The sequence below is a fragment of the Portunus trituberculatus genome, chromosome 2 (genome assembly GCF_017591435.1).
Source record: "Portunus trituberculatus isolate SZX2019 chromosome 2, ASM1759143v1, whole genome shotgun sequence".
Taxonomy (NCBI): domain Eukaryota; kingdom Metazoa; phylum Arthropoda; class Malacostraca; order Decapoda; family Portunidae; genus Portunus; species Portunus trituberculatus.
Genome location: NC_059256.1, coordinates 7,067,358 through 7,084,857, shown reverse-complemented (window position 1 = coordinate 7,084,857; position 17,500 = coordinate 7,067,358). Strand labels below are relative to the sequence as shown.

Here is a 17,500-nt window from a genome sequence, read left to right as displayed (position 1 = left end):
TGTTACTACTACTACTACTACTACTACTACTACTACTACTACTACTACTACTACTACTACTACTACTACTACTACTACTACCTCCACCTCCACCTCCACCACAACCAACACTCCATCATTGCTAAACTACTACTACTACTACTACTACTACTACTACTACTACTACTACTACTACTACTACTACTACTACTACTACTACTACTACCACCACCACCACCACCACCACCACCACCACAGCATATTGTGGTTTTCATCTATTCTCAGTCTTTTTATGTTGGTCTGGCTTCATCTCTCTCTCTCTCTCTCTCTCTCTCTCTCTCTCTCTCTCTCTCTCTCTCTCTCTCTCTCTCTCTCTCTCTCTCTCTCTCTCTCTCTAGTTAGAAATAGTAATAGAAAAATGAGAAAGAGCAATAAACTAATAAAATAACTCTCTCTCTCTCTCTCTCTCTCTCTCTCTCTCTCTCTCTCTCTCTCTCTCTCTCTCTCTCTCTCTCTCTCTCTCTCTCTCTCTCTCTCTCTCTCTCTCTCTCTCTCTCTCTCTCTCTCTCTCTCAGAATCACTCAAACTGCAGAGGAATACTGAGAACTACAATCTTCTTCATTGTACGAGACTCACTCCAGGAGACACACAAGATGACAGGGTGGAGTTTGGCATTACTAAGGTGAGGAGGAGGAGGAGGAGGAGGAGGAAGAAGAGGAAGAGGAGGACTTGTTCATAGTGTTATTTATTTATTTATTTTTTTTTTTTTTTTTCATTCCAAGTTGAGTATTATTGCAAGATTTACTGATTTTTGGTGTGTTTTGGTGAAGGAAAGGTTAGGTTAGGTTAGGGTTGTGTTTATTTGGGGTATATGTTACAGAGGAGGAGGAGGTGGGAGGAGGAGGAGGAGGAGGAGGAGGAGGAGGAGGAGGAGGAGGAGGAGGAGGAGGAGGAAAAGAACATAGAGATTAATAGATCCTTACCTAACTATCTCATATTAGGAGGAAGAGGAGGAGGAGGAGGAAGAAGAAGAAGAAGAAGAAGAAGAAGTAGGAAGGTTATTTCACCAAGAACCTAAATTTCACCCACAATGCACCACTAACTAAACCTAACCTAACTAAGCTAAGGATATTTGACCCACAATCCACCACTTAACTAATCACACCAAACTAACACTGACAATATTTAGATCTCTCACACCCCTGCCTCCTACATCTCCATACCCACAATGCACTACAGTCTTACCAACCCCGTCATCCTCTCAGCAAGCATTGGAGGACCTGGAACTGTCTTGGAGAATATGACGACAGTTTTATTTAGATTACGAAATATTTGTGGAGATGAAAAGATTAATGGTCACAGTCTTCACTATTTAAATCCCATTATGTTCATCTGAAGCTGTTTAAAATCACAAAATAGTACTGAATGGGTTAAACTGACAGTATTTACATCTCTCTCTGTCTCCTGCCTCCCCATTCTAATTTTTTTACCCACAATGCACCACAAAGGACCTTACTGACTGTGCCATCCTCTCAGCAAGCATTGGAGGACCTGGAACTGTCTTGAAGAATATGACGACAGTTTTATTTAGATTACGAATTATCTGTGGAGATGAAAAGATTAATGGTCACAGTCTTCACTATTTAAATCCCATTATGTTCATCTGAAGCTGTTTATAATCACAAAGTAGTACTGAATAGGTTAAACTGACTATTTAAATCTCTCCCTCTCTCCTGCCTCCTCCATCTAATTTCTTACCCACAATGCACCACAAATGTAGCCTGACTAACGTGCCTTTTCCTCAGCGAGCGTTGGATGTTCTGGGGATGTCATGGGAGGAGCAGCTGGAGGTCCTGAAGGTGGTGGCGGCTGTGTTGAAACTTGGCAATCTCACCTTCACCTGCGTTAGTAACATTGACGGAACGGAGGGATGCGTCAATGAGAATGCCTACGGAGAGAGAGAGAGAGAGAGAGAGAGAGAGAGAGAGAGGAAAGATTTTAAACACACACACATCAACAATTGTATAAAAATGAAGAAAAACAGAAAAACAAAGAAAATTCAATGCCCAATGACATTTTAAAAAGAAAAACACAGAAAACACACACACACACACACCAAAAAAAAATCTGAAAAAAAACTATTATTTATTATTATTATTATTATTATTATTATTATTATTATTGTTGTTGTTGTCAAAATAAAAAAAAAAAACACCCCAAAACACACAAAAAACACACAAACCTAACCTAACCTAACAAAAACACTTAAAAAAAACACACAAAAACACCAAAAACTAATGAAAAACATCCCTTAATCTATTCTAACTTAACCCAACAAAAACACTAAAAAAAACACACAAAAACACCTAAACCTAACCTAACCCAACAAAAACACTCAAAAAAACACACAAAAACACCCCAAAACACACAAAAAATACCCAAACTTGATAAAAACACTGAAAAAACACACATAAGCATATCAAAACTCCAGAAAACACCCTTAACAACCCCAAACACCTTTAACAACCCCCAAACACCTCAAAATACCCACAACTCTAACCCAACCCCAGAGCTCCATGAAGTGTGTGACCTGCTGTGCTGTGAGGTGTCGTCGCTGTCCGCCGCGCTGCAGACCAGGAGTGTGGAGGCGCGAGGGGAGACCGTGGTGGCTGAATTGTCTGCCACAGAGGCCACACGCACCAGGGACGCTCTGTGCCGCGCCCTGTACAGCAGACTGTTTACCTGGGTGGTGTCAAGGGTCAACGAGGCTATCAAGGTGTGTTTGCGGTGTGTTTTGGGGTGTTTTGAGTGTGTTTTGGGATTTGCTTTGTGTGTTTTGGGGTGTTTTGAGTGTGTTTGGTTGTGTTTTGGGGTGTTTGGAGTGTGTTTGGAGATGTTTGCAGTGTGTTTGGTGGTGTTTGGGGTGTGTTTTGTGTGTATGGTGGTACTTGGGGGTGTTTTGAGTGTGTTTGTGGATGTTTTGGGATGTTTGGAGTGTGTTTGGTGGTGTTTAGGGGTGTTTTGAGTGTGTTTGTTGGTGTTTTGGTTTGTGTTTTGTGTGTTTGGGGGTTTGATGTGTATTTTGTGTGTTTCATGAGCTTGCTGTGTCCTCTTGTGTCTGTCTCCATCCTGCGTCAGTGTTACCAGGTGTTGTCTGTGTGTGTGTGTGTGTGTCCATCCTCTGTCAGTGTTAGGAGGTGTCGTCTGTCTGTGTGTCTGTCTTTCCCATCCGGTTCACTGTGTTGTACATGGTCATTAGGTCTCCTCTCTCCCGTCTGTCCTTCAAAGTTGGTAGTTCCATTTCCTTCAGTGTTTCTTCATAGGGAAGGTCCTTCATCTCTGCCACCATCTTTGTAGCAGTCCTTTGCATTCTTTCCACCTTCTTCATGTCTTTCTGCCTGTATGGTGGCCACATCACACCACACACCACACACCACACACACCACACCACTGCTGTATATCCTGGTGTAGGTGTGGACATGGTGGTTATGATGTTTTTCATGGTCCTCTTATCCCTGTCATTGAACGCCAGCCTGATGTTAGTTAGTGTGTTGTGTGTTGCAGCAAACAGTCCAGTGTTGTGTCTTTCTGGAGTCAGGCTGTCTTGTATAATCACTCCCACCTCTCTCTCTTCACTCCTTATCAGTGTAATCTCTCTCCCCACTTTGCATTCACACATAGGTCTGTTACTTTGACCCACTTCCAGTACATGGCCTTCCCTGGTATTAAATTCTAATCTCCACTCTTGCCTCCACTTTCAGATCTTGTCAGTATCTCTCTGCAATTCCATACAGTCTTCAATGTTCCTTAATGCTCTCAAAAGCCTCGCATCATCCACAAACAAATTAATGTAGCTACTCAAACCCTCTTGTATATCGTTGACACAGACTTGGAACATAATTGGTGCCAGTAATAAACCTTGTGGTCTGCTGGTGGTGACTGTACTGCAGCTTGATGGGGTGTCTCTTATCACTGTCCTCATTTCCCTATCTGTTTAGTCTCTCATCCATACAAGATATTTCCCTGGATTCCTCCTATGTGCTGCATTTCCCATAGGAGCATTCTGTGTGGTAGTCTGTCAAGGGCCTTTCCAAACAGTAATTTTCCCGCAGGTGAAGACGTTAGCTCGCAGGAAAGTGTTGGGTATTCTGGACATCTTTGGCTTTGAAATACAGGAAGTGAACAGCTTCGAGCAGCTCGTCATTAACTTCTGTAATGAGAAACTGCATCAGGTGAGTGCTGGGTGGTGGTGGTGGTGGTGGTGGTGTTGTTATTGTGGTGGTGTGCGTTATTGTTGATTTTGTTGGTTTTAAGATGTTCATACTACTACTACTACTACTACTACTACTACTACTACTACTACTACTACTACTACTACTACTACTACTACTACTACTACTACTACTCCTGCAGGTGCTGGTTGAGGTGACCCTGAGGATGGTGCAAGAGGACTACCAGCGAGAGGGTCTGGAGTGGGCTGTTGTTGATGTTCCTAGTAACACACCTGTCGTGGAGCTTATAGAACAGGTGTGTGTGTGGGGGAGGGAGGGGGTGTTTAGAGAAGGCGTGTGTGTGTGTGTGTGTGTGTGTGTGTGTGTGTGTGTGTGTGTGTGTGTGTGTGTGTGTGTGTGTATTTACCTAATTGTATTTACCTAATTGTAACATACGGAAAAGAGCTATGCTCGTGTTGTCCCGTCTCCATATCTATTAATGTCCAGCTTTTCTTAAAATCATGAATATTCCTTGCGTTGACCACTTCCACGTCTAAACTATTCCATGCTTCCACCCTTCTATGAGGAAGCTATATTTTTCACATCTCTCCTATAAGTGGCCATTTTAGTTTTTCCCATGCCCTCTCGACATTCTTCCATTCCACATACACAGATCTTCCCTATCCATTTTTCCATGCCAATCATCACTCTGTATATTGCTATCAGGTCTCCCCTTTCTCTTCTGTTTTCCAGGGTTGGAAGTTGCATTCTTTTCAGTCTGTCTTCATAAGTCAAATCTCTTAAGTCAGGCACCATTTTCGTTGCAGCCCTCTGTACTTTCTCTAGTTTCCTTATGTGTTTCTTTAAGTTCGGAGCCCACTGTATTGTTGCATATTCAAGCCTCGGTCTTATCATTGCAGTAATTATTTTCTTCATCATTTCTTCATCTAGATATCTGAACGCCACTCTTATGTTCCTCAATAAGTTCAATACTTCTCCAATTATTTTGTTTATATGTCTCTCTGGCGATAGGTCATTGGTAATTGTCACCCCAAGGTCTTTTTCTTCATGACTGGTTTTATGTCTTCATTTCCTATCTTGTACATACTCCTGATTCTTCTTTCACTCTTGCCAAACTCTATTTTCTTGCATTTTGTCGTGTTGAACTCCATTTGCCATGTACAGCTCCATTTCCATATTCTGTCCAAGTCTTCCTGGAGTAGTTCGCAATCTTTGTCACATCTCACTTTTCGTAACAATTTTGCATCGTCTGCAAATAGGCTCACATAACTGGACACCCCATCCACCATGTCATTTATGTAGACTGCGAACATTACTGGTGCCAACACTGATCCCTGTGGAACTCCACTCTCCACCAATCCCCATTCTGATGGTCTGTCCTTAATTATTGTTCTCATTTCTCTTCCTACCAAAAGTCTTCCATCCATTTTAGTAAACTGCCATGCACTCCTCCTACCATTTCAAGTTTCCAGATCAGTCTCTGGTGTGGTACCTTATCAAAGGCCTTTTTTAAATCCAGATATATTCCATCAGCCCAACCATCTCTTTCCTGTATTACATCTATCACCCTCGAATAGTAACATATCAGGTTTGTCGTGCATGAACGCCCTTTCCTAAAACCAAATTGACACTCACAAAGTATGTCATTTTTCTCCAAGAAGTCTGTCCATCTAGTCTTCACCACCCTCTCACACATCTTAGCTACCACACTTGTAAGTGACACTGGTCTATAGTTCAATGGGTCTCTCTTGTTACCTGATTTATAGATTGGGACAATGTTAGCTCTTTTCCAGTCTTGGGGCACTACGCCTTCCCTTAATGAGGCATCAATTACTTCACAAACTTTTTCTGCCAATTGCTCCCTGCATTCTCTTAAAATCCATCCTGATACCCCATCAGGTCCCACAGCTTTTCTCACTTCTAAACTCCCCATCATGTTCTTGATCTCCTCCACCGTTACTTGAAACTCCTTCATAATCCCTTTCTGTTCCATTACCAGTGGTTTGTCAAAAGCAGTCTCCTTTGTGAATACCTTCCGAAAGCATCCATTCATAGCCTCTGCCATTTCCCTGGGATCTTCACTGTATACTCCATTTACTTCTAAACTTTCAATACTTTCTCTATTTTTGATGTTGTTGTTCACATGTCTGTAAAAAAGCCTTGGTTGGTCTTTACATTTATCAATTATATCCTTTTCTTGTTTCTTTCTTTCTTCTCTTCTAATCAACACATATTCATTTCTTGCTCTTTTGTAACTTTCCCACTGCTTAATCCGTCTTTTCCTTCTCCACCTCTTCCATGCATCCTCTTTTCTTGTTCTAGCCTTTTCACATCTATCGTTAAACCAGTCCTGCTTTCCAACTTCTCTATGTTGTCTTATTGGTACAAATTTTTTCTCACCTTCTTTGTATATTTTTATAAATTCCTTCCACTTTTCATTTGCTCCCTTAGCACTCTTGAATTTCATCCAATTTGTCTCTTGAAAGAATTTCTTTAGGTTTCCAAAATCTGTCTTGGCATAATTCCATCTTCCCACTTTATATTCTTCATTTCTTCTAGATTTCTCTTCGTCTATCACCTTGAACTCCAAAACTGCATGATCACTCTGTGTGTGTGTGTGTGTGTGTAACCTAATGTAATCTAGCCTAACCTTATCTTGCCTCACTAAACTTTCTCTCTCTCTCTCTCTCTCTCTCTCTCTCTCTCTCTCTCCTCTCCCCTAACCTAACCTAACCTAACCTAACCTAACCTAACACGACACACTGACAGAGACAAACGGGGGTGCTGGCGGTGGTGGAGGAGGTGTGTTCGCGCGTTGGTGGCGGCACAGAGGCCCTTCTGCAGCAGCTCTCCTTCTCCTGCGGGGGCCACTCTCTGTTTGATATTAAGGGCGCCCGACACCTCCACTCCGACAATAATATTCCCAGCGACGCCTTCAGGTGAGAGAGAGAGAGAGAGAGAGAGAGAGAGATACAAATGAAGTTTACAGAGAGAGAGATGGAGGAATTGAAGAGAAAAAGATGGAGAGAGAGAGAGAGAGAGAGAGAGATCCAAAAACACACTCAAATTCATCCAAAACACTCAAAACACACCCAAAACACACAAAAACATACCCAAAAACATTTAAAACATACCCAAAACACACTTTAAACACCCAAAACACCCCAAAACACCACAAAACCTCACAAAACACCTCAAAACACCCAAAACACCCATAGCTTGCCCAAAAACAACCAAAACACCTCATAACACACCCAAAACACACACAAAACACCCCCAAAAATACCCCACAACACCAAAACCCCACAAAAACACACAAAACCCCACAAAAACACACAAAAACACCCAAAACAGCTTCAGAAGTCCACAATACACTACTATCAATATACTGGAACACCCCACACACTCCCACACCCCCACAGATCTTCAAAACACCCCTATGTGTCTCTCTCCTATATTTCACACCCTAAAACACACAAAAACACCTCCTAAACACTCAAAACACACCCACAACACCCACAACACCACACAATAGCCCCACACACCCCCAGACATCCCCATACCCCAACAAACCCTTCAAAACACCAGCTTTGAACTCATGCACTCACAAACACACTCAAAACACCTTCTCACACTCACAAACACACTCAAATCATCTTCTCACACTCTAAAACACCTTTATACACTCAGAAACACACTCAAAACACCTTCATACACTCAAAAACACACTCAAAACACCTTCATACACTCAAAACACACTCAAAACATCTTCTAACACTCACAAACATACTCAAACACACTCAAAAACTCAGAGATACATCAAAACGCACTCAAAACACCTCCACACACTCATAAACACACTCAAAAATACTCAGAAATCCCTCAAAACACACTCAAAACACTTCCAAAACACACTCAAATCACAAGAACACTTCCAAAACCCCACAAAACACCCTCCAAAACACAAAACACCCCAAAACACACCCCAATTGCCCCAAAACACCCCAAAAACACAAAAAAACATACAAAAACACCCAAAACCCTAAAGAAAACACACAAAACCTCACAAAAACACCCAAAAAACACACAAAAAACACATCCACAACACCCACAACACCACACAACACCCCCACACCCCCACAGACCCTTTCTAAACACCCACTGTATTTCAGAATCCGACACTTTGCCGGGCCAGTGACGTACAGTGTGGCTGGGTTTGTTGAGAAGAACCTGGACACAATTCACAGAGATCTGAGTCGATGTATGTACAGATGTCAACACCGCATTCTGAAGGAGCTGTTTCCGGAAGGTGAGAGAGAGAGAGAGAGAGAGAGAGAGAGATGGTGGAGGGGGTTAGACAGAGAGATGAAAATAAATTGAGAGTAATGAAAACAAATAGAGAGAGAGAGAGAGAGAGCTGTGATGAAAATAGAGGAAATAATAAAAATGAGAGAGAGAGAGAGAGAGAGAGAGAGAGAGAGAGAGAGAGAGAGAGAGAAAGCTTGTTTATTTAGATTTTATTGTTACTTTTGTTTCTCTACTACTACTACTACTACTACTACTACTACTACTACTACTACTACTACTACTACTACTACTACTACTACTACTACTACTACTACTACTACTACTACTACTACTACTACTACAGGCAACCCTCGGCGCACCACACTGAAGCGGCCAGCCAGTGTAGCGACGCAGGTGATCATCTCAGTGTCAGCGCTCACCAGGACAATTAGAGCCAAGCAGACACACCTCATCACTTGTATTAAGCCAAATGAACTCAAGCAACCCAGGATACTTGAGTCAGCACTGGTCCTGCATCAGATTAAGTACCATGGGTCAGTGTGTGTGTGTGTGTGTGTGTTGTAGAGGGTTGGAGTGGGGCTCATAGTGTCCTGTCTCCATGTGTCCATTTATCTAGTTTTTGGTTGAAGTTGTGGACATTATGTGGTGTAACAACTTGGTCACTCAATGCATTCCACTTCTCCAGCGTTCTGTGTGGAAAACTGTATTTTGCAACATCCTTGACACACTGCCTCATCCTGATTTTCTTTCCATGTCCTCTTGTCCTTCCATGTTGTTGTGTCACCAGCACCAGGTCTTCCTTGTCTATCTTTTCAGTGCCATTGACTATCTTGTACATTGTTATTAGGTCCCCTCGTTCTCTTCTGTCTTGTAAGGTTGGCAGTCCCATTTCCTTCAGTCGTTCTTCATATGTGAGGTCCTTTAGTCCCATTTCCTACAGTCGTTCTTCATATGTGAGGTCCTTTAGTCCCATTTCCTTCAGTCGTTCTTCATATGTGAGGTCCTTTAGTCCCATTTCCTTCAGTCATTCTTCATATGTGAGGTCCTTTAGTCCCATTTCCTTCAGTCGTTCTTCATATGTGAGGTCTTTTAGTCCCATTTCCTTCAATCGTTCTTCATATGTGAGGTCTTTTAGTCCCATTTCCTTCAATCGTTCTTCATATGTGAGGAATGGCTGAAGGAAATGGGACTGCCAACCTTACAAGACAGAAGAGAACGAGGGGACCTAATAACAATGTACAAGATAGTCAATGGCACTGAAAAGATAGACAAGGAAGACCTGGTGCTGGTGACACAACAACATGGAAGGACAAGAGGACATGGAAAGATCAGGATGAGGCAGTGTGTCAAGGATGTTGCAAAATACAGTTTTCCACACAGAACGCTGGAGAAGTGGAATGCATTGAGTGATCAAGTTATTACACCACATAATGTGCACAACTGTGTGTGTATGTGTATTGAAAATGTAGTGAAATGATCTTGAAATGTACTCAAAACATCTTAAACACACTCAAAATGCATTCAAAACATCTAAAACACACTCAAATACACTCAAAATGCATTCAAAACATCTCAAACACATACTTAAATACCCAAAACACCTCAAAACCTAACCAAACACCCCCAAACAGGCTGGTGGAGCAGGCAAGGGTACGTGGCGAGGGGTGGGCGTACAGATCCAGCCATGAAGTGTTCCTGGCGCGCTATGGAATGCTGTCTCTCCACACCTGGCCAGCCTGGAGAGGGCCACCATTAGAGGGGTGTGCCTTACTGCTAGCTGACCTGCCTCTCACACCCTCACAATACACCTTTGGCCGGACGAAAGTGTTTATCAAGAGCCAGAGGGCGGTAAGTGTGTTTATCTGTTTACCTAGTTGTGTCTGGAGGTTTTAAATGGTTTTGGGGTGCATTTAAAGTGTTTGGGTTGTTTTTAGTGTTTTTCGAGTATTTTTTGAGTGTTTTAAATGTGTTTGGGTGTGTTTTGAGTGTTTTTTGAGTGTTTTAAATGGTTTTGGGGTGCATTTGAAAGTGTTTGGGTGTGTTTGAGTGTGTTTGGAGATGTTTTCAGTGTCTTCTAGGATATATTTGTAAGGTGTTTTGGTTGTTTGGGTGTGTTTTTAGTGTTTTTTGAGTGTTTTTTGAGTGTTTTAAATTGTTTTGGGGTGCATTTTAAGTGTTTGGGGTGTGTTTTGAGTGTTTTGAGTGTTTTATGGTGGTTTTGAGTGTTTTAAAGTTGTTTTCCATGTGTTTTTGAGTTTTAGAATGATTTTGGTTGTTTTTATGTGTGTGTGTGTGTGTGTGTGTGTTTGAATATTCATTGGTTTTGTGTGTGTTGTGTGTGTTGAATTTTGTTGGGGGTGATTTTAAGTGTGTTTTGGGGTGATTTTGAGTGTGTTTTGGTGTGCTTTTGTTGATGTTAAGAAGCGTTTTTGTGGTGTGTTTGTGTGTTTTTCTGTATATTTCTACTACTACTACTACTACTACTACTACTACTACTACTACTACTACTACTACTACTACTACTACCACCCCCCTCCCCCCACAGGTGCATGAGCTAGAGGAGTACCGCAGGGAGCGTTTTGAGGACCTGGCAATCTTGGTGCAAAAGACATACAGAGGTTGGAGGGACAGGCGCCACTACAGAGCCCTCCGTGCTGCCCAGCTCACCATTGCCACCTGCTGGAGGAGCTGGAAGGTGAGAGAGAGAGAGAGAGAGAGAGAGAGAGAGAGAGAGAGAGAGAGAGAGAGAGAGAGAGAGAGAGAGAGAGAGAGAGAGAGAGAGAGTGAGAGAGAGAGATGAGTATAAAAAGAGGAAAGAAAAGTGAGAGAGGGAAGGATGAAAAGAACTGAGAGAGAGAGAGAGAGAGAGAGAGAGAGAGTGTTCAAGGGAATATTAGGTTATTTCTATTCAATTAAACAAAATAACGTAAGGAAATAGAGAAAAAAAGAGAAAAGATAGGAAGAACATGAGAGAGAGAGAGAGAGAGAGAGAGAGATTTTTTATGAGTGTGAGAGATTTTTTAATGAGAGAGAGAGAGAGAGAGGAAGTCTAATATGAAAGAAAGATAATTAAAAAAGAGAGAGAGAGAGGTGTTCTGTGTTTGTATCTTGATGTGTATTTTGTGTCATTGTTTTGTTTTTCCATAATTTTCTTTCATTTTTCTATATTTTCCTGATTTATTGCATTTATTTATTTACGGCCACTATTTTAACATCATTCTTGTATATTTTCCTTTCTCTTATTTAACTTCTCTATCTATTATTTATTTACCTATCTATCTATCTATCTATCTAGCTATCTATCTATCTATCTATCTATCTATGCATGTTACTATCTATAAGTGTCTGTCTGTCTGTCTGCATGCCCTCCTGTCTGTCCGTCTGTCCGTGTGTCAAGGCAAAGCAACAGAACCCAGAGGAACAAAAGGAGAAAAGAATTGCACTAAAGGGATGGAATTTCTTCATTGTGGTATGTGCTTCATGGAAAACACCCTTACAAACACCACTAACTTCCTCTACAATCCTTAAAACACCAGTAACGTCCTCTAGAATCCTTAAAACACCACTAACTTCCTCTACAATCCTTAAAAACACCAATAACTTCCTCTAGAATCCTTAAAACACCAGTAACTTCCTCTACAATCCTTAAAACACCAGTAACGTCCTCTACAATCCTTAAAACACCAATAACTTCCTCTACAATCCTTAAAAACACCAATAACTTCCTCTAGAATCCTTAAAACACCAGTAACTTCCTCTACAATCCTTAAAAACACCAGTAACGTCCTCTACAATCCTTAAAACACCAATAACTTCCTCTACAATCCTTAAAACACCAGTAACTTCCTCTACAATCCTTAAAACACCACTAACTTCCTCTACAATCCTTAAAACACCACTAACTTCCTCTACAATCCCTAAAACACCAGTAACTTCCTCTAGAATCCTTAAAACACCACTAACTTCCTCTAGAATTCTTAAAACACCAGTAACTTCCTCTACAATCATTAAAACACCAATAACTTCCACTAGAATGCTTAAAAACACCACTAACTTCCTCTAGAATCCTTAAAACACCACTAACTTCCTCTACGAATCCTTAAAACACCACTAACTTCCTCTACAATCCTTAAAAACACCAGTAACTTCCTCTACAATCCTTAAAACACCAGTAACTTCCTCTACAATCCTTAAAACACCAGTAACTTCCCAATCCTTAAAACACCAGTAACTTCCTCTACAATCCTTAAAACACCAGTAACTTCCTCTAGAATCCTTAAAACACCAATAACTTCCTCTACAATCCTTAAAACACCAGTAACTTCCTCTACAATCCTTAAAACACCAGTAACTTCCTCTACAATCCTTAAAACACCAGTAACTTCCAATCTACAATCCTTAAAACACCAGTAACTTCCTCTACAATCCTTAAAACACCAGTAACTTCCTCTACAATCCTTAAAACACCAGTAACTTCCTCTACAATCCTTAAAACACCAGTAACTTCCACTAGAATCCTTAAAACACCAGTAACTTCCTCTACAATCCTTAAAACACCAGTAACTTCCTCTACAATCCTTAAAACACCAGTAACTTCCTCTACAATCCTTAAAACACCAGTAACTTCCCTAGAATTCTTAAAAACCAGTAACTTCCTCTACAATCCTTAAAACACCAGTAACTTCCTCTACAATCCTTAAAACACCAGTAACTTCCTCTACAATCCTTAAAACACCTAACAATCCTTAAAACACCAGTAACTACAATCCTTCTAACTTCCTCTACAATCCTTAAAACACCAGTAACTTCCTCTACAATCCTTAAAACACCAGTAACTTCCTCTACAATCCTTAAAACACCAGTAACTTCCTCTACAATCCTTAAAACACCAGTAACTTCCTCTACAATCCTTAAAACACCAGTAACTTCCTCTACAATCCTTAAAACACCACTTAAAACACCAGTAACTTCCTCTAGAATCCTTAAAACACCAGTAACTTCCTCTACAATCCTTAAAACACCAGTAACTTCCTCTACAATCCTTAAAAACACCACTAACTTCCTCTACAATCCTTAAAACACCAGTAACTTCCTCTACAATCCTTAAAACACCAGTAACTTCCTCTACAATCCTTAAAACACCAGTAACTTCCTCTACAATCCTTAAAACACCAATAACTTCCACTAGAATCCTTAAAACACCAATAACTTCCACTAGAATCCTTAAAACACCAATAACTTCCACTAGAATCCTTAAAACACCAGTAACTTCCTCTACAATCCTTAAAACACCAGTAACTTCCACTAGAATCCTTAAAACACCAGTAACTTCCTCTACAATCCTTAAAAACACCAATAACTTCCTCTACAATCCTTAAAACACCAATAACTTCCACTAGAATCCTTAAAACACCAGTAACTTCCTCTACAATCCTTAAAACACCAGTAACTTCCTCTACAATCCTTAAAACACCAGTAACTTCCTCTACAATCCTTAAAACACCAGTAACTTCCTCTACAATCCTTAAAACACCAGTAACTTCCTCTACAATCCTTAAAACACCAGTAACTTCCTCTACAATCCTTAAAACACCAGTAACTTCCTCTACAATCCTTACAAACACCAATAACTTCCTCTACAATCCTTAAAACACCAGTAACTTCCTCTACAATCCTTAAAACACCAGTAACTTCCTCTACAATCCTTAAAACACCAGTAACTTCCTCTACAATCCTTAAAACACCAGTAACTTCCTCTACAATCCTTAAAACACCAGTAACTTCCTCTACAATCCTTAAAACACCAGTAACTTCCTCTATAATCCTTAAAAACACCAGTAACTTCCTCTAGAATCCTTAAAACACCACTAACTTCCACTAGAATCCTTAAAACACCAATAACGTCCACTAGAATCCTTACAAACACCAATAACTTCCTCTACAATCCTTAAAACACCAGTAACTTCCTCTACAATCCTTAAAACACCAGTAACTTCCTCTACAATCCTTAAAACACCAGTAACTTCCTCTACAATCCTTAAAAACACCAGTAACTTCCTCTACAATCCTTAAAACACCAGTAACTTCCACTAGAATCCTTAAAACACCAATAACTTCCTCTACAATCCTTAAAACACCAATAACTTCCTTTACAATCCTTAAAACACCAATAACTTCCTCTACAATCCTTAAAAACACCACTAACTTCTACTACAATCCTTAAAACACCAATAACTTCCTCTACAATCCTTAAAACACCAGTAACTTCCTCTACAATCCTTAAAACACCAATAACGTCCACTACAATCCTTACAAACACCAGTAACTTCCTCTAGAATCCTTAAAACACCACTAACTTCCTCTACAATCCTTAAAACACCAGTAACTTCCTCTAGAATCCTTAAAACACCAATAACTTCCTCTAGAATCCTTAAAACACCAGTAACTTCCTCCAGAATCCTTAAAACACCAGTAACTTCCTCTAGAATCCTTAAAACACCAATAACTTCCTCTAGAATCCTTAAAAACCAATAACTTCCTCTACAATCCTTAAAACACCAATAACTTCCTCTACAATCCTTAAAAACACCAGTCACTTCCTCTAGAATCCTTAAAACACCAGTAACTTCCTCTACAATCCTTAAAACACCAATAACTTCCACTAGAATCCTTAAAACACCAATAACTTCCTCTAGAATCCTTAAAACTACTACTACTTCTACTACTACTACTATTACTACTACTATCCTAACCTAATTTATCTGCCCTAACAGGCGCGAGAGGAATATAGACAGCTGAAGCAGAAGAGGAGAGTGGAGTGGGCAGCGGCTGTCATTCAACTCTCCTACGTAAACTACCAGGTGGGATCAAACACCCTTTAAGAGAGTTTTAATGGGATCGAACACCTTTTAGTGGGTTTTAATGGGATCAAACACCTTTAGTGGGTTTTAATGGGATTGAACATCTTTTACTGGGTTTTAATGGCATCAAACACCTTATAGTGAATTTTAATGTCATCAAACACCTTTTAGTGAGTTTTAATGGGATTGAACACCTAATAATGAATTTTTATGTGACCAAACACCTTTGACTGGATTTTAATATCGAACACCCTTTAAGAGAGTTTTAATGGGACCGAAATGCCTAATAGTGAATTTTAATGGCATTGAACACCTTTTAGTGAGTTTTAATGGAGTTGAACAATTTTACTTGGTTTTAATGGGATCGGACATCTTATACTTGGATTTAGTGGGTTTTAATGCTTTATGTGGAGTTTTAAGGGTGTTTTGGTGATTTTTAGTGTGTTTCAAAGTTTATATGGGGGAGTTTTGATGGGTTTCAGTGTGTAGGGACTTTAAGGCGGTGTAGAATGACATTTTGAGATGTTTATGTTTTTACGTTGGGAAGTGAACTCATAAAAAGTACTGGTGTCTAAAGGGAACTCGCAAAAAATGGTGTTATGTCAGGAAGAGTCACAAAAAGTACTGTTATGTCGAAAGAAAAAAAAAAAATCAGTGTTACGAGAGGAAGAGAACTCGTAAGATGTACCGTTACGTCAGGAAGACAACACATACACTCACTGTTCTGGTGGAAAGCAAACTCACAAAACTCAGTGTTATGTCAAAATAGACCGCATGAAAAGTGGTGTTGTGTCAAGAGAGAACTCGGAAAAATCAGTGTTACGTCGGAAAGAGAACTCACAAAATGTACCGTTACGTCAGGAAGAGGTGGTGAAGAGAGGCGCTGTGACAGATGTGTGTGTGTGTGTGTGTGTGTGTGAGGGAGACAGACACGTGCAGGCCTGGAGCAACAATGGTGTCAGGAGTGTCAGGAGAGGGAGCAACAATGGTGTCAGGAGTGTCAGGAGTGGGAGCAACAATGGTGTCAGGGTGTCAGGAGTGGGATCAGGGCTTAGAATGGTGTCAGGAGTGGGATCAGGGCTTGGAATGGTGTCAGGAGTGGGATCAAGGAAAGAATGGTGTCAGGAGTGGGAGTGGGGCAACAATGGTGTCAGGAGTGGGAGGAACAATGGTGTCAGGAGTGTCAGGAGAGGGAGCAACAATGGTGTCAGGAGTGGGATAGTGTGACCTGGAGCTTGTACGTGTGGCAGGAAGCAAGTCTGGACAGTTATAGGTGTGTTCCTCAAACATGCAGGTTGTTCCCAGCATAGCACCACTTTCTGTGAGAGTTCTACTGAAAACACACACTTTTCTGTCACTGTGGCTGCATTATTCTATTTATTTATTTATCTATTTATTTTTTCATTAATTTTTTCATTTTTTTATCTATTATTTTCTGCCATGTGGGTTTTTTAACGGGAATTTCTGGGTTAAAGAGGGTAGTTTTTGTGGCACCTCCTATCTCAAAGCCCACCCGAGTGAGGAAGCACAACCTACACTCGGACCGTGGACAACAATGGTACAGTCGACACACTCTTAAACCCCTTCAGTAGCGTGACGTGTTTCCCTATTCATTGTGGTGACTATTTGGTGACTTTCCACAGCTTCACAAACTCATGTGGGGGGTTAAAATAGTGAAGACTGTGGCCATTAATCTTGTGCCCTCCATAGACCCTTGCTAATGTCAATAAAATGGTCTAATGGTACACAAATCTCAAGGTAAAAATGTGTCCCAGTACTGAAGGGGTTAAAATAGTGAAGACTGTGGCCATTAATCTTGTGCCCTCCATAGACCCTTGCTAATGTCAATAAAATGGTCTAATGGTACACAAATCTCAAGGTAAAAATGTGTCCCAGTACTGAAGGGGTTAAAATAGTGAAGACTGGCCATTAATCTTGTGCCCTCCATACACCCTTGCTAATGTCAATAAAATGGTCTAATGGTACACAAATCTCAAGGTAAAATGTGTCCCAGTACTGAAGGGGTTAAAATAGTGAAGACTGTGGCCATTAATCTTGTGCCCTCCATACACCCTTGCTAATGTCAATAAAATGGTCTAATGGTACACAAATCTCAAGGTA

The 17,500-nt window shown here is 40.6% G+C and overlaps 1 protein-coding gene across 3 annotated transcripts in view; it reads left to right on the top strand.

The window, feature by feature from the left end:
• The window catches only part of LOC123504168 (unconventional myosin-Ia-like), a 45,358-nt gene that overhangs the window by 18,963 nt on the left and 8,895 nt on the right, over positions 1-17,500 (top strand). For 2 of the 3 annotated variants that reach the window (XM_045254508.1, XM_045254524.1), the window contains exons 9-20: positions 555-661; positions 1,785-1,932; positions 2,550-2,755; positions 4,092-4,211; positions 4,393-4,506; positions 6,981-7,150; positions 8,384-8,520; positions 8,863-9,052; positions 10,151-10,367; positions 11,065-11,214; positions 11,917-11,988; positions 15,293-15,379. In XM_045254508.1, coding sequence (XP_045110443.1) covers positions 555-661; positions 1,785-1,932; positions 2,550-2,755; positions 4,092-4,211; positions 4,393-4,506; positions 6,981-7,150; positions 8,384-8,520; positions 8,863-9,052; positions 10,151-10,367; positions 11,065-11,214; positions 11,917-11,988; positions 15,293-15,379 — 1,718 coding nt within the window. The remainder of the gene's footprint in view (positions 1-554; positions 662-1,784; positions 1,933-2,549; positions 2,756-4,091; positions 4,212-4,392; positions 4,507-6,980; positions 7,151-8,383; positions 8,521-8,862; positions 9,053-10,150; positions 10,368-11,064; positions 11,215-11,916; positions 11,989-15,292; positions 15,380-17,500) is intronic. The other variant, XM_045254514.1, reaches the window with a different exon arrangement.